This window comes from Clinocottus analis, unplaced genomic scaffold (assembly GCF_023055335.1).
Source record: "Clinocottus analis isolate CAN_PGR_092001 unplaced genomic scaffold, fCliAna1.0.p SCAF_15, whole genome shotgun sequence".
In the NCBI taxonomy this organism is placed as follows: domain Eukaryota; kingdom Metazoa; phylum Chordata; class Actinopteri; order Perciformes; family Cottidae; genus Clinocottus; species Clinocottus analis.
In genome coordinates this window covers 10,102,080-10,125,426 of record NW_027175876.1, presented here as the reverse complement: position 1 = coordinate 10,125,426, position 23,347 = coordinate 10,102,080, and the positions used below count along the sequence as shown (strand labels likewise).

Here is a 23,347-nt window from a genome sequence, read left to right as displayed (position 1 = left end):
CTCTGGGCCATAGCTGACATTTTCTCTCTCAGCAGGATGTTTCTACCTGCTTCATTATAGTACTGGGATGGCCTCGTCTGTCTCCTCTTCAAAGATCACAAATGTATCTTTGAGTAAAGAAAGCCTCTTTGCAGCTGTTTCAGGGCCAGAGGGGTATTATTGCAGAGGCACGTGTACTTGTTTGCCTCCTCTGCATTTATTTGAGTTGCGCATACAAGGTTATGGGTCAAAGAGATATTCTGGCCGCGTCATGTGGAAAATGAGAACATGTTATCTTTAAATCTAAAGAAAGTGTAAGTTACTGTTCTCTCTTTGGCTAAGAGAGACAACATCGTGTTTTAGGTTAAATAAATGTTCAGACTATAAAATGAGTTGTTCCCCAGGACAACTGAAACCCCCTGGACATGTACAGAAGCATGAAATATAGACTGAGATGACATCCATTTAGTCATAAAGTCTGTGAGATCTGGACTGAAAAGCAGTGGTGCGAAATAACAAGTACATTCACTAAAGTGCCAGAGTACTTTTGAAGTAGTTTATTGAGAATTTCAATGTGATCTGACTTAATAGTTTTACAGTATTTTAGTTCATAGTACAAATTCTACTTTTTATTCCACTATATTTATTTTATTTTACTGTAAACATTTTTATTCCAAAGACATGATCATTTTACAAAATATGCACTTATTTCAGAAACAAATACCAATATTTTAAATCAGCTTCATCTCAACCAGCTAAAACATAGAAATCTTCCTTACATAATAAATAACCATAATATTTAACAAATTATTACTCTGCAAGGGGTTATTCTGCTGAATGAGTATCCCTATTTTTATTTATATTTTTCCATTTATTTTCGACACAATATTTGTATTTGGAAGCAAAACATTTGAATACTCCCCTCACCGTGAATGGCTTCAATGTTTTCTAAAGACGATCTTACCTTCGCCATAATATCATTTTTGAAGATTATTGTGCTTATTTTTGCCTCCCTACACGTGGCTATCCATCAGAAGCTTCTTCCTGTCTTGTATGAGACTCGAGTAAGACCGATGCCCACTCAAACGATAAACAGATTACTGAGGGACGGAGGCGATGGCATCAGCATCACTGGTGAGGCCATTCTGTGGCCCAAAGGGATCATTAAACAACAATCAACAGCATCGCCCTCCCCACCCTTAAGCCCACCTGTCTGCAGCCCACTAGCTGGTCCATGCTAAGCGCATGGCGATAACGCTGCAATCAGGCGGCCCACTGCCCCACGGGGTGTTAACTGGAGTGGCAATAACTCTGATGAAATCTGCTCCCACCTGATTGCACAAAAGGACAAGACAGAAACAAACACACGGGCACCCTCGCACATCCGTAAAACACAGGGAAACACAGGCGTGTTCAGGTCCGTTGTGTAACTTTAAAGGGATGCTCCTCTAGTCATTTTTGATTGTTTCTCAGTTTCTGCTCAGTCATTGTTGATGTGGCCGATTTCTTTTTGTCGAGGTCTTCAAGCTTGAGTTTTGAACCGTGGCTTTCATAGATGACGCCTTCGAGTATTACTCTTAATTCGACATATCTAACAACTATTACTCAACTTGTTGTATTCATGTAAAGGAAAACGTCCCCTGATGCCTAAGGAGTCATGCATTTTCATTTCACTACTCTCCATTGAACACATATAATGTCAGCATTTTACGATCAGACAGCCGTGCAGCAGTTTTGTATTTTCTCTTAAAATTGTTGAGTTGATGGCTGTTGTAGTCTGTCATAAACCTGTAGTGATTACCCGTTTGATTGGTGGGGCAGCAGTGAATTGTTTGTGACAGCGGAGGCCATTAAAGTAATCTGAGCAGCTGTCTCCACACACCATCAAGGTCTTGTTAGAATCGTATTATTATATTGATTCTGATGTGTAGCCCGAGCTTATGGCAGACAGCCAGGATCGGTTTCTCTCAACTGAAAGGAGGGACAGGGTGGCAAAAGACTGACGGCCATGATGTAGAAACAGAAGGCTTTCCAGTTTTCATGTTGTGAGGAAACACCTTGTTGGAGGTGAATGAGATGAGCCTCTTGAGCTTTTCTTTTCTTTAATATTTAGCCTTTTCGATCAGTCCTTAACCTTTAGTGTATTTCAGGCCAATGTGTCCATCCCTGTTGGGTTGGTGGACGATGAAATACCAGGACAACAATGGAAATATGTCCAGCATGTGGTATTTTATAAAACATATTAGATGGTTATCATGAAATGATCCAAACCAAACAAAGAATCGTGACATTTTGAGGAAACCTTTGTGAAGGTCACGCTGTCGAGTGCAGAAGAAACATTCAACAAGCTGCTGCGCAAAATGCAAAGGCCAAAACCAATATTTTGCTTTTGTCCTTTTTGTTTTTAAGAAGCAGCTTAATTTCTCTTCTGTTGTCTCGCCCTCATCCTGCATTTCCTCCTTGAGGTGCATCTGATACAAATATGCACATTTTCTTGCTAATATGATCAAGTGTCAAAATATGAAGCAGTTAGAATGAGTTACTTTTCTTGTACTTGAGGACATTTCACACAACTATTTTGCAATGTACTTATTCAATCAAAAATCAGCAATGAATAATACAAACAATGTCTGTCTAACAGACCTTGAAACATTTTTACAGTGTAGGACGTGTAGTGTGTTGTGTCTATCTAAAGCACTGTACATTAAGTAGAGTGTGTGTGAAGCTTTTGTGGAATTAGTCATGTAAGCTTTGACCCAGTGTGGGTGCCTGCGAGAATTGTACTCCACTAATAACAAGATTATAAATATACTCACGAAGCTAAAAGGGACAAGAAATTGAACAGAGCAAGTGGACCCTGTCCCCTACAAACTCACATCACCATACAACTAAACTGCACTCTCAAAGACTGTTCGGGGAAAACATATTTTCTCCTCAATTAGGGTTTAAAACATGTAGTTAAATGGAAATAAATCAAAACATTAAACGCTAGTATGTTTAAGTACTAAAACTACTTGATTCTGTTTGGTAAAAAGATGACACAACTTAGTGGTTATGTCAAAGCAACACAAGTACTTGGTTCACACAGACCCAGGGAGAAAGCTTTTTTATGGATTGGTTTCAAAGTTTTTTTTTTAATCTGTGCATCCTTGTGAATGTGGTCGTATTTTGTATCTTCAATGTGATCTCTTTAATGCTCCAGGTGTAAGATAAAACGTCCAGCCCTCCTCCCTCTCTCGTTCCTTTTCGTATAAGTGCTGAAATCTCTGGTAGTTTTGAGTAAGCTGTCTCCAAAGCCACCAACTTATCACATCCCACTCACTGACACAAACAAGAAAGCATCTGTGCAGAGAGGGGGTGTCAACATTGCAATCAAAACAACAGATCTGGCTGCTACAGTGAAAAGTGGGTGTTGTGTTTTAATATCTGTACAGTTGTGATAAAAGGCCCACAGCACGTGCTGATCCAGCTGAACCTCATCTTCAGCTTTTGTAGCAAATCTACAGCAAGCGTAAAAAGATCAGATTACAGCTTTTGTATTTTGCATGCGTAAAGGCCCCATGAAATGGGATCACTTCCTTAATGTGATTTATTTACTTATAAAACTGGATTCTCGGGCAGAGCATTAGAGCGACGGATCAATCTTAAAGATAAACCAGTGAGAAATTAGTGATGGCAGCGTGGAGAACCACGAGCGCAGCATGAGCTCACTACTCCAAATGAATTTGTTTTCCGGCAGCATTTTTTCCAGACGGTTCACACTTGCTAGCACATAAAAACATTAGTATTTCATGGTTAAATTGATCACATGCTTTGGTACGCCAGAAACTCTGAAAGCACCCAAACCTTGTGCTGAGGTCCACAAAGCTGTGTCTATTTCACAGGCAGCTTCTTTACACAGATCAGTTTAACATGTCTGGTCTTTAATCTTTACAGGTTTTAACTGTATCTACTTTCCCCTGTTTGTCTTTGTCCCTCTTTTTGTCCTCTTTGCCTGCCTTCCTCTGCAGATTGAAGACATTGTCACTCTTATCCAGGATGAGACGGAGGGCGTGCCCATCCGGACTGTGAAAAGTTTCATGACCAAAATCCCCAGTGTGGTTACAGGTAAGAAGTGCGGGGAGAAGGATGTTAAGGTCTCTCACTCTCAAGTCTGCACCGTGCAAACACAAACTGTTACAAGGGAGAAAGTCAAATGGAGGCCCGGAGGACATCGTCTCCCGATCCTCTTTGCGGATCCTGTTTTCAGTTTTTTTTGGGGTTGTTCAGTGCTCTCCTTGTTTTATTGAATGAAATCCTTGTAAAACAACAAGTCCTCAACCCTAAAAGCTACAAACTGTTTGGTTGTAACTGCCTTCCAAAACATCTGCAAGATTACCTTTCCAGAATAGTTTCTGCTCTGCCACACATGGTCCAGGTTTGGCTCAGACATCTAAAACTATGCGAATATGTAAAAGGACAGATTGTCTCCATGGTGAAAAAGAAACGGGACTCACACAGCAGTTTTTCTTGTCTTCCTCACAAAGACGCTTTGCTGCCTTCTGAAAACATCACATTACGTCAGCCTCGCTCCCGAGAGAGAACTATCATGTTTTCCACTGTCTTTTATTTCCTCTCATTGCTGGATTATGTAAAAGATTAGTAGAGCTGCAGGGATGGGGAATAATTATCTGTAGGCTCGTCAAAAATATGTATTCGTTTTTCATCAAACAAGCATTCTGGCCAGGATAGTCTTACTTTTTTCAGGCATCTACTTCCTGTTAACTTTCAATATCAATCCATCTATTCGTCTTTCTATCTCTCTTTGAATGCGGATGGATTGTTTCCTTCTATTTGGGCTGCTGCTCCATTTCTTCAGCAGTGGCTCAGTGGGAGGACAACATGTGACTCAACGTTTGAATGAAAGTGCGAGTGTTGAAACGTAATGAATAAAGTTGTTCTGCTACTGCCAAGGTGCCCTTAAGCAAGGCCATTAGCATCCAACTGCTTAAGGAGAGCTGGAGACCGCAGGTGTCAATGTGTTGAACTGCATTAGTGAGAAAAGCGCAAGACAATACAAAGTAGAAGAATAATAAGATTATAAGGCAGTTGTACCTCTCAGGTGGAGATTGAAGCCGGTTGTTGTTGCTTCGATTGATAATCTAAATCACTTTAAAGTCTGGAGCCACAGTGGCGTTGACACACCCCTGACAATGATGGAAACAAAGAGAGGCTGTTAACATTCTTCTTCTCTCTCTCAGTCCTTGCACTTATGGAAACTGCATTACCCCAACATGCCATAAGCAGAGCATATCAATAAACACAATCGCTACAGCAGCGGATGGATGTGCAGAGCGGCGGCTCAGATGCTTGTAGCAGAGTACTGAGGGCCAGAAAACTAATGAATGCTGGAGAATTTAATCCGGCCTCCCTCGAGATTCAGAGAAAGCAAAGAGGAAAGCACCGAAAAGATGAAAATCTGCACTTTTAATATCTTAACCCATCGTGAATTATCACAACATTTTAAATGTGAGCAGACTTGAGACTGTTTGAGATGAAGCAGTGAGAATATTTATTATTTCTTCATTGGATTATTTATTTTATTATTTATTTAATTTATTTTAGTTTTCAGACTTAATTGTATTAGTTTAAACATTGAATGTCACATTAAGCATGATTTCAAATGCAGTTTTTGAGTTAATTTGGACCCTTCTTGCTGTTCATTTAATTAACATTATGTCTTATTGACAAAACTTTACACATTTAGCTCCAAAAATTGCTCAAAGGAGTATGGATGGCATCTCTAGGTATGTATTCATAACTCTGTATAATCATCATGTGTCTTCCTCTGTCTGATTCAGGTACAGATATTGTACAGTGGATGATGAAGAACCTGTCCATGGAGGATCCAGGTAGGTTTTGACAAATGATCCTTCTGATACTGATCAGACTGAACTGCTGAATGTCAACAACAATATTGTTCAAACTACAGAGCTGTATTCACTAAAATCCATGTAAATAATGTAAGAAGTATGCACAGAAACATGGTTGCATCATTTCCCAATTGAGATTGTATATATATCGTAATGTTGAGATGGCAGGAGTTTGTCACAGCAGTCCACTTTATGAAAGGTCAGACACTGTGTGGTAGACACTGCAGGTCATACAGGAAGACATCTGGTAAATGTTATATTTTCAGAAAATACGGGAAATGTTAGAAATAAATAGAAGATCTTTGCAGTTCGCCTTACGTTTGATCTTAAACAGACATAAATACAGTCCAAAAACAACATAATGAGCAGGGAAATAAGAAAACACAGGCTTTAACACAACACAGCTCTATTCAGTTGTGAATGTGTTGTTTCGACGAGCTGACCAGAGGCGTGGTGGTGGGAGAGCAGTGTTTATTGTTCGTGCAATAGCCCACAGCCTGGATGAGTCCATCTGTGAGTCATCATGTACATCTGCAGTCAAACCACCTCAGTGCTGGATCCTATAGCTGAAATCCAATTTCCATTGAAGAGAAACCAACAGTCTATGGAAGATGGTAAACTGTTATAAAATGCTTTGAATGCAGCCATTAGGTTTCCTTTAATGGCTTTTTTTTTCTCCAGATCTTCCAATTTAGAAAATCCTATTCTGAAGATTGTTATATTTGCCAGCTGCTTCACATTATTCCCTAAAACATCCCTTTCACGGTGTCTCGTTGGATTGTCTTAATATTGCTACGACCGAGTTGATTCCATCCAAGTAGATAACAGATAGATAGATAGATAGATATATATATATATATATATATATATATATATATATATATATATATATATATATATATATATATATTCCCTTGCAAGTGGCGGTTTGAGCAGATTCCCGTGGTGAGGAACCCACAGTGATCACAGTGCTCTCTTCCTGTCACAGTGGAGGCCATGCACATCGGGAGTCTCATTGCGGCGCAGGGGTACTTCTTCCCCATCTCAGACCACGTCCTCTCCCTCAAAGACGACGGCACTTTCTACCGCTTCCAGGTGAGCAAGACATGACAAAGACACGGAGGAGGCTGCAGCAGGCGGACGTGGCTGCTTTTAGTATCAATAGAACATGTTCTCTATATTTAGTTTGGTTCAAGACCGACAGCGCGCACCGAAGAGATTTCTGTGAACGTTTGCTTTTTGGTGTGTCTCGGGCAAAAGAGGGTTACATAGTCAGTCGGGACTCCTGAAATTGGTGGTTGACTCTTTTTGTCTATTGTTACCTGATACTAAGTGGAATATCGAATGTTGCCAACAAGGCTAACGTATTAATTTTTTAAAATATTGTTATAGTTACCATTACATGCATGAAGTCATCACTCGTTGACATTTCAGCCAGTGGAAAAAGCTTGATAAGTGGTTAAAATACGCAAAGCCAGGGCCTCCACTCGAATGCCATTCTTGGAATTGCTTGATTTTCTACTAATGGCTCTTTATTTGATTGGATTACAGATGTTTTCTTCAATAAATGCAAATTGCCTTTCCTAACAGACCTAAGCTCAAACTAATCCTGCATTAGTGTGAGCGATATTAAAAAAAAGTCCAGCGACGTTAATCTGATTGTGAGAGCGCGTACTTTTCATAAAGACTTTAATCAACCGTGGAAGATTACTTGTTGTGTAATGTAATTACAACACAGACGTCTTGACAAAAGGCACTGTCCGCAGCTCCTTTCAGTACGATGTTGGGATCCTGTGACCCGATTAAAAATGAATGGTGAGCTGTTGAAATATTCATCAAGCGAGGGAGGGATGCAGGTTTGGGTTCGGGGGAGTAGGCGGCGTCCAAAATCCTGTAGTGGAGTAGTGCGCTAGCATTAGCGTCTCATCGAGGGACAAAAAGGACATTTTACTTCTCGACTGTTGGCAGATAAAACGGTGCCATTAAAGGCAGTGATTAATTATGTTAGACAGTTGTATCCAGAATTTCCTAATTAAAAATAGGAAACACTGTTTTCATTCCTCAGCGGGGAACAGCAAGGCGGCACCAATGAGATAAGAATGATCTCTGTGTGGCATCTTCCTCCTTTTCACTGAGTCTTGTTGGAGACCGGAGCGAGAGAGGCAGTTTAATTAAATGAGACAGAAGTGCACATTACCGGGCTTTGACCTTGGTTCTCCTCCTTCAAAGTGAAGTGGAAGACAGGAGGAGGCGGAGGAGGAGGAGGAAGAGGAGGAAAAGGAGGCGGAGGAGGAGGAGGAGGGTCATTCACCATCACCAAAGCTGCACAGATAATCACTATTCATTAGTATTTCCTTTTCCAGGCAAAGAGAAACACAGAGGAGGAGAATCTAAATAATTAACTCCCTGTAACAATCTCTCTTCATTGAAAGATGGTTTTCACAACAAACTGAGGTTCAAACCCCTGCGAGCCGTGTCAAAAGACAATCTTACCAACATCTCTTTGCCTGTTGGCGTCATTATTCTGCTCTCCCATTGTTTATTGTGCAGCTTTCATCGCTGCTCACTTTGTTGTGCTGCTGCAGTACTCCCACGCCTCTGCAGTACCCCAGGATGCCGCTTACGAGGAGAAAAGTTGTAGGAGTCAGCTGTTCTGAGTCTGTTCAACACTGTTAATGAAAACATTTGTATTGCAATCATGTGCACGCTCACTTTTCTACTTTGTTTTCCCGCCAGGCACCGTATTTTTGGCCGTCCAACTGTTGGGAGCCTGAGAACACAGATTATGGTAAGAGGGATACATTAACAGTTTGGTTTTTATTTTATTTTGAACACATCTTTGTGATGAATCTTCTTTCAGTATGGATTCCTCCATGTTTGAAGGAGTATCAAAATTAATAATCCTTGAATAGTGTTGTAATATAAATACGTAGCAACACTGAACGGCACAGAAAGACAACACGATGTCTGAAGAGTGATGATCAGTATCGATGTCTCGACTGTAATATTACTCGGTCTGTAAATCACATGCACAGCGCTTTAAGTGCCTATGAGGCTAAAGTTGAGTGAATTCTACACCAAAATCAACACAATACAATGATTGTTACATAACTGTGACATTACTTGTCTATGTTAAGAACTAATAAAGGGATCAATCTGGATCCAAAACGGCACTAAACTATATTTCTACAAATCTTCTTTTATCTTCACCAAGCAACATCTAATTAAATAAAGACTGAAAACACATTATTGTGTAGCTGTACCTGAATATCTAAAGCTCAACTCCCACGATGTTAAACAGCTATACTGTTTAGATAATTGTCTCAGTTTCTGCTTTAGAGGCAAATGTGTCGAGGTGACACGTCAAAAACAATATTTATTCAGGTTTGGGCTGGACCAATAAGTTGGTTTTCATATACTGACTAATCAGTCATATGTGGTTTCTGCCAAATGTGCAATTCAATCTCATGTAACGTTTTATTCAGAGGCTGCAGTTCAGTTTCTTTTCAACACGGTGTAGTGGGTCTCTGGCTGCTAACAATACAAGGATTTAATTATTTTCAGTTTCTGAGGAAACATTAAGTGGATATTGTATCATATACAGTGTATTTTACATCATGAAAATCTTCATGATACCTTTTTATAGGTCTAAACACACCTATGTACCAGGTCATACCTAAATATAAATACCAATGGCCTCCCACTGAGCGAGATGCTCCCTTCATCCGGTCTCAGAGGCAGCCATGGTTGGAGTTTAGGGCCCAGCGCCTCTTCACACAGGTGGACAGGCGACCTCCAAAACTGATTATATTCTCATACCATGGGAGGTGAGGAGAAGTGAGGCAGGTGCATAGAGGATGAGAGCTGCATGGATGAAAGGGAGTGTGAGGCCTACTGACGAATCCCAGTTTTCGGCTGCATCTCCTCCCTCTCGCAGCCATTTACCTGTGCAAGCGGACTATGCAGAACAAGACCAGACTGGAGCTGGCAGATTATGAAGCGGTGAGTGCTCGATCTTTCCTTTAGAAACGGATCAATACTTCTCATTGATTTGTGTAAAGCTCAAGGCAGAACATCCCAATCCCCTGAAGGTCAGATTCATGTGCATCTGTAACAATATAAGATGTCTATTTAATCTCAGAAACTTCAAAGCTGTGGTTTCATTTTTATGAAGTGTTGTTATGTTTCTTTTTAAGATTTCTGATCACAACATATCTCTGTGTCTCTCCTCTGCAACAGGAGAACCTCGCCAGGCTGCAGAGAGCCTTTGCCAGGAAGTGGGAGTTTATCTACATGCAGGCTGAGGCCCAGGTCAAGTAAGTGTGCTCCGTTACCACAGCAACTCATACAACTACCATGCATGCAGTGATGCCACTCACACCTAAAAGAAAAACACTACAATAAAAGCTCAGCGTGTGACATCCCATATCATGAACTGTGAGTGTTTCTGACAGACTCCATTAACCTCCTGCAGTGGGGCTTCTAACAGCATTAACTGTCTGGTGGGGTCTCTGAGGTCCACTGCTTTATGATCCTGCACCACGTGATGAATCCTTCTCATGACTCAGCAATGACAGACAGTGAGCTTTGGGAACATATAGGACTTGGAAAATGTAGACAGAAGACGGTGAAAAGGAGGAAAGAAGCGATGGATACCGGACTGAGCCCATGATTTATGTATTGAGATGCACTGAAACTAAGGTGGAGAAGAGTATGTTCAACATAGCCACAAGATCTTTAGATGCAAGGAAAAACATTATGGACTCTACATGGTTTGTGTGTATGTGCGTGTGTGTGTACCTGCAAACAATAATTTAACTTAAAAGTACCTTAGTTAAAAGTAGTACAAAAGTACAGTACTAAATTGTGGTCAAATGTAATTATTTAAACTCTGGGAATGGCATTCAGTCAAGATGGCGACAGCCTTCATTTCCAAGTAAAGACACTGTAAGACGCTTGTTTATTTGAACTACAAAGGAAGGATGTCCTTTTGGTAGATTGGCCCACAGTGTGTACTGTCAGTGCTGCAGTGTGCACACATCAGTGCTTGTGAACATTGCACACACACAAGAGACGGCGCTCAGACCATGCCAAACCTTCAAACACATGATCTTCAGTATTGTTAAAAACTGATGGGCGTACAGACTTTATAATCTCCAGGCTATCTCTCTCCGCTGCTTATCCTTCCATCCTGATTCAACGGCAGCGTGTACAAAGCCGCACGCTGTACTTCTCACACTGACTGAGCTCATCTGCAGGATCGACAGAAAAAAGGATAAAACCGAGAGGAAGATCCTCGACAGTCAGGAGAGAGCGTTCTGGGACGTCCACAGACCCGTGGTAAGCCTGTGTGTGTGTGTGTGTGTGTGTGTGTGTGTGTGTGTGTGTGATTTGTAGCCGTCTACCTCATCTTCCACACATCTACTATCCACTCTATTTCTCTCATCATCCACTCTCTTTGGGTTCATTTAAAATCTGCCGTACTGACTGTAATAAAGAGTATTAATATGTTTTGCTTGTGTTTTCTCCAGCCTGGATGTGTGAACACGACAGAGATGGACATCAGGAAATGTAGACGCATAATGAACCCCCATAGAGTTAAGAAGGTATAAGCTCCAATGACAGGGTGTGAAGCTTTTGGTATATTTTTTAAAAAGTCATTGAAAGGTTTTCTAAGATTTAGAAAAAGAAAGAAAAAAAGCTCTTCTTTATTAAAAAGATGTACCTTCACTTACTGTTATCTGGTTCCAATAAATGTACATGAAAAACAATGTGAATTCATTCAAATGCAGATTACTTTAATTTCTGAGTACATAAATTGACAAATAACACAATCATAACAACATTGTTCCTTCATGCAAGGAATCTTTTTTTTAATTTCAATTTTGTATCTTTTTAATTCTACTACACTTTTAGTTTAAGTACACTTTGTGTCTCTTTGTTTCCTGCTTCAAACCTCCAGTCAGTGTACGGTTTGGTGGAGGAGGGGACACAGTCTCAGAGCCCCATGCATACGCCCTCACACCACTGCAGCAAAGGCACCAAGGAGGATATAGAGAAGGAGGTAAAACGCTCACTTTGTGTATATGTGTAAAAATATATTCATATTTTTGTACTGTGCTGTATATTGTTGGATGGCAATGACGTCCAATCCTTGACGACAATATTGACAGGCTCTTCCTTGCATATTACACTTTATGCTACATGCTCAAATATTGCAGGAACTCTAATGTTTTCTGGAGGAGATTGTTTTTTCCAAAACAAGAAGACAACCAAAAACACCCGCATGCAACGGGTTAATGGGAAAATGAATCTTAATTATGAGAAACAGTAGCACTAACATTACCACTGAGGACGCCAACCAACTCAAACATGGTCTTGTTGGTTCATTATACCAATACCAAGATGCTCATTTGCTGCAATTTAACAATTTCAAGACATTTCATGTAGTGTTTTGTTTCCTTACTTTGTACAAAACCAACATAAACCGACTCCTGTGATCTCCTCTTCCAGATCCTGTTCCTGAACACCCAGATAGACCGTCACCGTATGAAGATGTCTAAAGTTGCTGAAAGGTAGAGTGAAGGAAACTCACTAAAGCACTAAAAATACTGCACATCATGAAGAGCAGGTCTCTTCATGCTGATAATCTGTGTGATCTATACACCATGTTAGCTGAGAAGGAGGCACCATATTTTCTCATAAAGAAGACGCCTGACCATTTCATAATCAGACAGACCCGCGCTCCCCCGGCTTGTATTCTATCTGCACGAGAGCAGCGGCAGATGGAGCTCATTTGTTTTGGTGTCCGTGAGCATTAGAGTGTGAGTGTGACCAGAGTTTCAATCCCACAGCATTTCTGCTTTATGTTCGGGGCTGAGTGGGGTTATGTTTACAGGTGTCGTGGGTTGCATGTCACTCCCACAGCCCATTGAAAGCGTATTTCTGCAGCGCTCGTAGAGCATTTCTGCATCTTCTAACCTCTCTTTAATGATCTAATCTGGTTGCTAGAAAACATTTGAAAGATTATTTTTCTTTAAACTCATTTGTCTGCTCTCCTAAAATCTTACTTTATTTAAAAAAAGTTAAACAAAAACCCTGTCATTGTAGTAATAATAGTCCAAGCTATGGCAATAAGAAAGCCACTTGTTTAAGGCGTCTGCAACAACAAATGATTCTGCATGTCGCTGCACCCCAATCGACAAGATGGTCAGGTGGAATTTATATCAACTACTTGAATTAAACTGATGTGTTTATTAATTTAGCGTGCTGACAGATGTCAAGGTGAAGAAAATAGCAAATTGATAAAGTAAGCGTTGTTTGCACTGGAGGCTGGTTTGGTTTTGGCATTCAGGTAGAAATGCTTAAAGTCAGAGCAAACTGGTCACGTTGGGTACATCCCGAGTCTCTAAATGGTCGTGTCCTCGCTCCACGATGGAACCGGAAGTTGTTCTGCGTCGCCAGATTGACGGCCGCCCAAAGCTCTTGTTCTGCTCTGAGGAGCGAGGAGGAGCCATGATGGAGGAGCCACGAGAGCGAGCTTCCAGGAAGTGTTTTAACGCTCGACACGTCCCCTTTATAGAGAAAGATTTTTCTTTTCACAATCTGTTAATTCCATTAATAACTTTATTATGGATACAATTATAGTAATTTCCGTTCAGTCCCGTGAGGCGTGATCGTTTCCTGAGTGTCGGGTTTGATGAGTTGTGTAATTTCAATTTCCTCAAAACATTGAGCCGAATAAATCAATTCCAGCGTTCAAGAGAAACCATAATGATTTTATAATAGCGTCCCAATCTGAATTTCAAAACATACGGACATAATAAATAAGACAAATGCATTCTCCCTTCCTTCTTCATCGGTCCTGTGCTTATAAGCAGAAGACAGAACACAGTATAAATACCACACACTGTGTATAAATACTCAATGCAGTTTGTTAACCAGGTAACTGACAACAGAGATCAACCATCTCCACTAAGTTAGTGATGATAACTGTCTTTATTAGTAGAAGTAGAAGTTCAACACCATTAAATCAAGTGAGAGAAACATGGATGCGATGAAGAGACTTGGGATGTCCCCATTGTAAGCTTCATAAACGTTACATCTATGAACTTATCATTCTGATATTGCGTTGAATTGCATTAAGTTGAAGAGGCATTCTTGGTGTGTTGTCCACCCTCCCTATAGATACACGGTACATTATGTGTCTCTCGTCTCTATCCTCCGTGTGGTACCTGGCCTGACAGTCCCATCCTCTGATCACTGCTGCTCTTCCTCCGGTGCTTTGACCTCTGGACTGCACATGCAGACCTGGGTGTAATTGCTCTGGAGGGGACATTAACCCCAAAATATTTAACAGTCAAGGCGAGTAGTATCCTGCATTTTCTTTTAAATCTCTTTACATTCAAAAGGATTCATCAGGTGGGATTACTTTTGGGTCGGTAAGCATAAGATACCTCTGCAGGTTGCAAAGCTTTTCTGTCAGAGATCCAGCTGTCACCGAAAGATTGAACTGCTGCTGAAACAAGATAATATATCTCCCTGCTGTGTTGTGCTCATAGAAGTAAGACAATGATACCAAACACAAGTCCATAAACCCAGTTGTAATGGGATACCCTTCAGCTGTTTTCTTTCAGAGCATAAAGGAGCTGATAGACGCACATAGGAAGAGGTGTGATGACGCTCACTGTGCACTCGAAGGCAGACACAGAATGACGCGTCACAACCAGTTAAACAGAGTTCATTGTTCTTTTTGTTGGAGGTTTTCTGCTCTGAATAAAAACTAACAAAGTGCGAAGCTTTGAAGAGCATCGGTAGTCTTGCTTGTCTGTCTTTTAACTAGACTCACGAGAGTATCATGGTGATCACATTTCACGAAAGCGCTGCACATGAACACCCAAAGAAACAGCGCGGGTTGAAGGATTGTGTTCAGGCTGTCGCTGTCCATGTCCTGAGTGTCTTCTTGCCTTGTGCTCTCATTCTGCAAACAGCCGAGATGCGTTTCTCTTTTGTTTGATCTTATCAGTACATATAAGCTCTGGTCTGTATGTTTTAGCCATGGTCTTTGTCTCACATCCTACATTTGACTGAATGTTTGTTTTAGTTTTTTTTCTTGGTTGATTTGTTGGGTTCTGTTGCTGATAGTGTTGTGTTGCTATCTGTTACTTTACAAGCTCCTCAGGCCCGACGCAAAAGCCTCAACGTGTCTCTTTAGGTCCAATTGCCTCGATGGTTACTCTTAAAGAGTAATCTGACTAAAGTACTGGCAAGTTGCTTTCTGCAGAGTTTATATTCTCAGCTGCAATACGATGTTAATTCAATGCTCATCACAATTGGAAGCTCTAAATGAGTGTAAATACTAAACTATAGTTTTATTGCCCAGGTTCAGAGGAAGTGTTGAGCTGATTTACATGACTCCCCTAGAATAAAACACTTGCCATGACCACTCGTTTGTGTTTTTAACTTATATATATTTTTTACAAAGCTTGTAGCTACTCAAATGTGTTAGAGCTACAACAGATGCTGCACTATGTCATGGAGGGATGCAACAGCGGCCACGATGTCGTAAAGAAACCACGTTCCTGAGCAGCAGTTTGAACTGCCAGCAGAAAAACATGTTCAGTCCTGCAGTCGCTGGTGCACTTTACTCTCCTCCGTGTCGCTCGGTTCTTGTTCATTGCAGACTATCAAAGAGCGGTCGGAGGATCACACCTGAGCTTTTGATCAGAACCGATGTTTCTGCTTAACAATTTGTTTATTCATTTACTTAATTAACTTCAGATGTCATTCAAGTCACAATTACATCAGGTGAACGGAGGAAATATGGATTGATTGAATATTGAAACATTTCAAATAAGTGCAATGTTAAACTTTGTGTGTGTGTGTGTGTGTGTGTGTCAGTCTGATAAGCTACACTGAGCAGTACGTGGACTATGACCCGTTTGTGACGACACTGGAGCCGCCCAACCCCTGGACCAGCGATGACCCGTCCCTCTGGGATCTGGAGGCCAGGTATGAGAACAGAAACCAAAGCGGCGTCTCTTTCATAGCCAGTAAATATGCCCTCACTTGATTTTGTTTGTCTTCCATGTCACATATCACGGTCAGATATGAAGTGCTAAGAGAGTACAGAGGTTGTATTTTCTGGGTTATGTAGGTGGGAGGTTTTGAGAAGGAAAAAGGATGTGTGGAATAAAAAAAGACTCTCTCTCTCTGCTCCATTCATTTTGATAATAAAAAAAACTCCGACAATGTTATAGGCCTGCCTTGCTCAACCAATAAAATACTCTTCTTTACTCTTTGTGGAAATTTGTTAAATTTGAGCTGTTTCTACTATTTAAAAATAGTTCATTGTGAAATATATCTTTTGGAACAGACATTTTTTTTATTCTAGATTCAATCATCAAGAGTCTTTCAGCTTGATTTTGTATTGTTTCTTGAACCATGCCAAAATGAAACAGATCACTTTCAACAGCAGCACTGAGCACTGGATATTTACCAGAAAGCGATTGGCCTTTTATCTGAATTAGTGAACAAAATGCAGTCATTCAGTTTTCTCATTCAATCCAAATCAAATGCTTCACCTGTTAAGTGTCAAATAATTAGTTATTCTTTGAAATGTTCTCTTGACAAATACATGTAATGAACTGCAGCATGAGAGAGGGCAGCTCAACGAGTTGTACTACGCTCTGTTCTGAATTATGCAGGATTTAATTAGAGCAGACGTATAATCATTGTGCCTAATGTGGTTTAATTATTCAGCTGAAATTATTAATTGTAGGATCGAAGAAATGCATTCGCTTTGAGATTGAAAGTGACTGATTTCAGATGAATGTTGGCATAAAAGGCAGCTGTCCTGACACCAATCTCACATCAACTTCAGCCCTTTTAGACAACTGACTGCATGTTAGTCCTCAAAGTCATTTCCCTTCATCTTAACTCATGACAGTCCTGCCGACACTGAGCTTTTCGCCACCATTTCCTTTTAATTAAATATCTTTGAATCCTAACAACCCTGCAGAAACGTCAGGTTCAAGTTTATATAGAGATATTTAAACATCTCCTCTCCCATCCCTCCCAGTAAGGAGCCCAGTCTACAGAGGATGAAGAAGTGGGGCTTTTCTCTGGAGGAGGCCCTGAAGGACCCGGCAGGACAGGAGCTCTTCCTCAAGTTCCTGGAGTCAGAGTTCAGCTCAGAAAACCTGCGGTGAGCGCTCACGAAGCTGATCACTAACCTCTACGTCTGCATGGTGGTGGCTCATTTCACATGCAGGGTTTGTTGTAAAGAGAGTGGAGGAAAGAGGTGTTCAGCATTAGAGAAGTTCAACTTGCTGACACACAATATGTTCGATGGAGATTTAAGGCTGAACAATCACACTTTCTGTGTAATCACACTCTGTGTGTATTTCTACTTGTGACTTTGTGAAAAGAGTATAACAGTTATTTAAAAGCTCTGCTCTCTGAAAATAGCCAGAAAAGACTGATTTCTCGTTGGCATCTCTATTGTTCCAACCTACCATTTCAACCCACCTGCGCACTTGTAAACACAGGAAGGAACAAACCACGAGTGAAGTGCTTTCCTGATCGCGGACAGGAGATCTGGAGCAGAAATCAAAATTCATGAGAAGAGTTAGAGATCAATTTGGAAGTCAGTTACTTTCAGAGTTTTTCTCAGCAAGAAACATAACTGCTTTCTCTGAAATGATTTTCCCTCAAAGAACATATTTACAAATATGATCATATTTTTAAAAAAATCTTAGCAATTCTAGCCTAGCCTAGCATAAAGACTGCAAACCTGTTCAATTATATCAAATAATGATGTGTGTACAGTATGTACACTAATGTAAACGTGTGTGTGTGTGTTTGTGTGTGTGTGTGTGTGCCTGTACAGTATGTACACTAATGTAAACGTGTGTGTGTGTGTGTGTGTGTGTGTGTGTGTGTGTGTGTGCCTGTACAGTATGTACACTAATGTAAACGTGTGTGTGTGTGTGTGCCTGTACAGTATGTACACTAATGTAAACGTGTGTTTGTGTGTGTGTGTGTGTGTGTGTGTGTCTGTACAGTATGAACACTAATGTAAACGTGTGTGTGTGTGTGTGTGTGCGTGTGTGTGCCTGTACAGTATGTGCACTAATATAAATGTGTGTGTGTGTGTGTGTGTGTGTGTGTGTGCTACACTAATATAAATGCGTGTGTGCGCTTGTAATTGAATGAAGTCGTTGATTTCACAGCGTTGTTGCTTATTGATTCACGGTGATATTAAATCCATCCTTCTCTGCGACGTACAGATTCATGGCCGTTCATCGCGTTCAGGCCTTCATGCAACAGAGCAGCAATAAGCAGGAGTCTTTGTGAGAGAGGGAGAGTGACCATCTCACACACCAGAGATAGAGAGGAGGAGACGAGAGATGTGTTGGGTTTCATAGAGTCTGGGAATGAACTCGGAGATAACGTGGAGGTCATTGATGCCTCCGAGCTACATAAGGACATAACGCACCCGACAGAGAGCGCACACCCTTATCACTGCTGGCCTCCTCGCCTCCTCGCCGCTCTCTCTACCTCTTGTTTCTTTTTTTTCTGACCTTTAATTGCTTTTGCTTTTATGAGGGAGCTTTTGGAAGAGCACTACGAGTGAGAAACCGAGAAGCAGACCCCAGAGTGTCTCTCTCAATATTATTATCTCTGAACCAGTCCTGAGATCAATAGAGATACAAAACTAATATTGGAGGCAGTCCGCCTCTGGCTCTCTGCTGCCTGTGAGGTCCACAGTTCATTGTCTGCTTCTCTTTATAACAACTGTCTTTTACTGGATATTTACAAGTCTGAACGTCCCAAAACACACCAGTCAATCATATAAAAGTGGGATGTGGTAAAAGTATTTTTATTTCCAAGTTGCACAATTTATATTTTAAAGAGTCTTCTTTTCTTGTTGTCCAATCTGACTGACACAACTTTATCTCAACGTTTTTTTATCCAATCATTTTTCCATGGAAACAAGTGAAAGGCTCCAACCTTACACTCAGATTTGTGAAGATAATTCTCCATGGGAAAAATGTATATCAGGTCACAAGGTACAAATGAAGAAAACAAACATGGTATAAACCTCTAAACACAACTCAATAAATAGAATTAGTGGTGAGGGCTTAAAGGGCTACATGGCAAAAGCTTGTTTATTATAAATGCGTGAAAGTGCTTCATTTCTTGCAGATAAATTACAACAGAAAAAACTGATTTACGTTGTTTGACATGATCTTTAAGTGAAATAATGAGCTGAGGGGAGTTTGGTCTGTATTGCAGGTTCTGGTTGGCGGTGCAGGGCCTGAAGAGGATGCCCCAGCAGGACGTTCCCCAGAGGGCGCAGGACATTTGGGCAGAGTTCCTGGCGGAGGGAGCACCCAGCTCCATCAACCTGGACTCTCACAGCTACGAGCGCACGAGCCAGAACCTGAAAGACCCTGGACGGTACAGCTACGAGGACGCACAGGTGAGGACACAAAAGACACAGGGAGGGATCGCAGTTTGGACTGTTTAATTAGGAAGAGTGCGTTTGAGTTCAAGCAAACGTATCTCATCCTTCTCAAGAAGTTGTTACACTCAAAATTAGATTTGAAAATCAGTCATCCAACCAGTCAAACATTCTCATTACACAGACTTCTGTGGAGGTGAATATTGTCACAATTATAGATAACGTACTTCCTCACCCCACAGATACTCCAGTTTTAACATTCCCAATTTGAATTAAAAACTTTGCAGAACCTCATTACCTCCCTCCCCCACACACAAGACTAACAGTACATACAACTGACATTCACAAATGAGACTTAAAAGAGAGAGCAGGCACATAATCCATGTACTTAAAATACCATGCAGAGTTTCTTTTGGTAATGCCAGTCGTGTTTATTCTCACCTGTGAGGGAGAGATCTGTTTGGGTGACACTTTGTCTGTAAATAAATAATTCAATTTAAAAGCTCTGCAAACAGCTCCTTTAAAACTCACAAATTGACACATTATATTGTAAAAAAAATGACAGTTAGTATTTTTTACTGGGGTTGTCTGCTGGACTATTTATTAGCCGAGCTTCATCCCAAGCTAAGCTAATCAGCTGCTGACTGTAGCTACATTGTTAGCTTACAGACATGAAAAAGGTATCAAAAGGTGGAACTAAACCTTTAAATCTGCCGTTGATATTCAGTGGAACAGGATTTCTCACCCACAGACTGAAGCTGCGATAAGGACGCGTTCTTACGGAGGCCAATGTATAAGAGGAGGAGGTGTAGACGCTAATAACACAGCTCAGCTCTCACACTGCAGGAAACCTTTGGAAGCACCATTCACAACGGCTTTATCTCCCTTTTAATTTGTATCCCTTCAGGTGATCAGTGTCAGTGCTGCCTCTTCAGAAACTCAATCCCACACTGTTGTCTGCCCCATTTGTCTTTCTTACACGCTTCACCAATGTCAACTAATGGGTTTATATTGTGCAGTGATTTCTAGAGAATAGGCCTCGCTGAGGGATGATAAGGTTAGAGGAAAGACGTGCTGGCGCTGGGTGCTGTCTGTCAACTCTACTTTCCGGTTACAGGCTTAAAAGGGAAAAGTTAGTTAGTTGGCAGTGTGATACAGTTTTGCTCCACTGACTCTTGATTAGTTGACTCTCACAACTCCTTTTATATAAATTTGAACAACAAAACAGTTCAACACAACCTTGAAAAGTCACGCTCACTGTTCCCTCGTTATTTTTTCTCTTAATGAAAACACAGACAACATCCTATATAGCAAAGAGAAAAGCATCAAACTAAAATAAAGGGTGCATTGAGTATATCAGTGAAATCTAAATGTACCACTTCATTATACCAGGTGTTAGTACAGGTGACGGTTTCCAGTGTCTCAATGTTGTTCTACATCCCGTTGTTACAGCCAGATGGACTCATGACCTCTTGTGTTCATTCATCGTGATACTGACGGGTGACAGAGCCAGACGACACACAGCTGGAGATTAAATCAACGATCCTTGAAACTGTTCATTCAGGAGAGTAGTCTCATCCTCTCCAGCTTGTTTCTCCAGCAGGTGTCACACTCCCTTCATTTTAGTCAAGCTAATATACTTTGGGTCCTATAGCTGTTGTTTAATAATGTATACTCAGTGAGATGAGCACAACTATTCCATTGTTGTCAAACATCTTTCTTCTGCAATTTTTCACACATTTCATTGTCAAATCTTCTAAACGGTTCGTTGAACATCTTGAACAGGCTCATAGAAGCTCCACCTTTTTTTTATGCCAAATCATGCAGAACAACGTCTTAATCCTCAGAATATTGTTTTCCTTCTGGGAGAATACAAAAGAAAATCTGAAAAACCTTTGAAGATTATATTCCCCGTAACTCTTAAATAATTGGATCATTGGGTTCATTTCATTTTTTCCTCATCAAGTCACCCAGAAGAAGGATCTACACCGTTTCACCCTCGCATGACAACACAGTGCTGGATTCTCAAAAGTTATCGATCTTCCCGTTTAAGTCAGGAAAGCCTCTAAAGAATTTGGGGCGACTGGTTCTTCCTCGATGCTGACCCAGGACAGCACCCTGTCGAGGGAACTTTTATGACTGGGAAAGGGAAAAGGAAGATTGATACCAGTTTAGATAATGATTGACCTCCACTTCTTCAGCCACTTACAATCTAGTGCAATCAAAAAAGAAACCTCGGGAGAAATGATCACCTTAAACAAATTATTCATGCATAATAAATATATAATCATCTCAGTATGATTGTGTAGACCAGACTGAGCAGCCTGAACAACTGGAGGGATATTAGTTTGAATTCTTTTTTTCCCAAATTGAATCCCCAAATATGTCAAACCTGATGGCATCCACTTGGTTTGCATATGCCATCTGCAAATGTAATCTCTGTTTTTCTACTTTGACAAGTTTTGCACATCATTAGTACGCAAATACGTCCAAACAAGGGCTGGCAAACATCTCTTATGACTGCCTTCATTCAGGACCACATCTACAAGCTGATGAAGAGTGACAGCTACACGCGCTTCCTGCGCTCCAACGTGTACCAGGACCTGCTGATGGCGAGGAAGAAAGTAAGTGTGTGTCTGTGGGAATTTATATGATTGTGCAAGTGGTGGAAGAATTATAAGTGGAATATGGACCCTTACATTGAGTCAAAGTATGTAAGTATTGTCAGCAATATTTACTTCCAGGAGGAAAGTAAGAGCCTTGCATGTGTCATGGATACGTTATAGTAATAATAGCATGTCATACAAATCTTATACAAAATAACATTTTAAAGCCTAAAACCATTAAAAACTGTCATTAAAAAGTCACGACAATTTTCTGCATGGAGTCATCTCTCTGCCCCCTTACTGACAATCTTCCTAAAGGCAACAAAAGCCCGAAAAAACATGAATCTGTGAAAGAAGTCACAGTAAAGTATTATTGGAGTGATCTCACTGAGGCCGCTTTGTGAATGAGCATCAACGATATGTCTTCGGGCTGATTCACTGGAACTATTCAAACTCTTCTCACCTATTCCTCCAGAGGTTTATGAAGCAGGGACGTGGAAAGGCAATAATTATAATAACACCATATTCCATTCTGCATAATATTAATGATTCCTTTTGGGCTTTGAACACTGAAATGTTGAACTTGACCACCGTTTCACTTCGTCTTTGTCTCTCCAGCCTGAAACCGAGCAGGGCCGCCGCACCTCCCTGGAGAAGTTCACTCGCAGTGTGGTGAGTGTCCCGCTGCCTCTGCTTTCAACTCTTTCACTGCATTCATTAAATGACATAGAGTTTGGGATTTGGAATTATATTCCAGCAAAAAGAACGAAATATTACAGTGACTCAGTTTTTGGGGTTCAGACTTGCATCCTGCCTTCAACATTCAACCATCAATGACAACGTAGAGCACCATATTATGAATGTGGATGCATAGAAATGAGCTGCTGATCTTTAAGGGGAATCACGGCATCTAACAAGAGGAAGCTTGTGGATGAAGAGATCCCTGAACACTTTTTTCCTCCCAATTCTTCCATCAACACAGTCCTAACTGGGCCAGAGTGTCTTTGGTGCAGCTTTACATTACATTTCATTTAGCTGATGCTTTTATCCAAAGGGACTTACAATAAGTGCATTTAACCATGAGTACAAACTCCGAACAAGAATCAAGAAAGTGCCATTTCTTCAAGAAAGTCAAACTACAAAGTGCTACATAAGTAAGTGCCATTTAAGTGCTACTCGAGTGCTACTTTCTTTATTCAAGGTAAAGTCGGAAAGATGTGTTTTCAGTTTGCAACGGAAGAAGACTTTCTGCTGTCCTGATGTCGATGGAGAGCTCATTCCACCATCGAGGAGCCAGGACAGCAAACAGTCGTGACTTTGTTGAGTGTTTAGCTCGCAGTGACGGAGCTACAAGCTGATTGCCAGAAGCCGAGCGGAGAATA

General features: G+C 40.9%; 1 protein-coding gene across 2 annotated transcripts in view; it reads left to right on the top strand.

Moving 5' to 3' along the window:
- Positions 1-23,347, top strand: part of LOC137785553 (regulator of G-protein signaling 6-like) — a 78,111-nt gene that overhangs the window by 53,133 nt on the left and 1,631 nt on the right. For both annotated transcript variants that reach the window (XM_068576892.1, XM_068576893.1), the window contains exons 3-17: positions 3,990-4,086; positions 5,820-5,870; positions 6,880-6,986; positions 8,628-8,679; positions 9,829-9,893; positions 10,131-10,207; positions 11,150-11,231; positions 11,423-11,497; positions 11,854-11,955; positions 12,405-12,466; positions 15,792-15,902; positions 16,972-17,097; positions 19,191-19,377; positions 21,894-21,983; positions 22,584-22,637. In XM_068576892.1, coding sequence (XP_068432993.1) covers positions 3,990-4,086; positions 5,820-5,870; positions 6,880-6,986; positions 8,628-8,679; positions 9,829-9,893; positions 10,131-10,207; positions 11,150-11,231; positions 11,423-11,497; positions 11,854-11,955; positions 12,405-12,466; positions 15,792-15,902; positions 16,972-17,097; positions 19,191-19,377; positions 21,894-21,983; positions 22,584-22,637 — 1,338 coding nt within the window. The remainder of the gene's footprint in view (positions 1-3,989; positions 4,087-5,819; positions 5,871-6,879; positions 6,987-8,627; positions 8,680-9,828; positions 9,894-10,130; positions 10,208-11,149; positions 11,232-11,422; positions 11,498-11,853; positions 11,956-12,404; positions 12,467-15,791; positions 15,903-16,971; positions 17,098-19,190; positions 19,378-21,893; positions 21,984-22,583; positions 22,638-23,347) is intronic.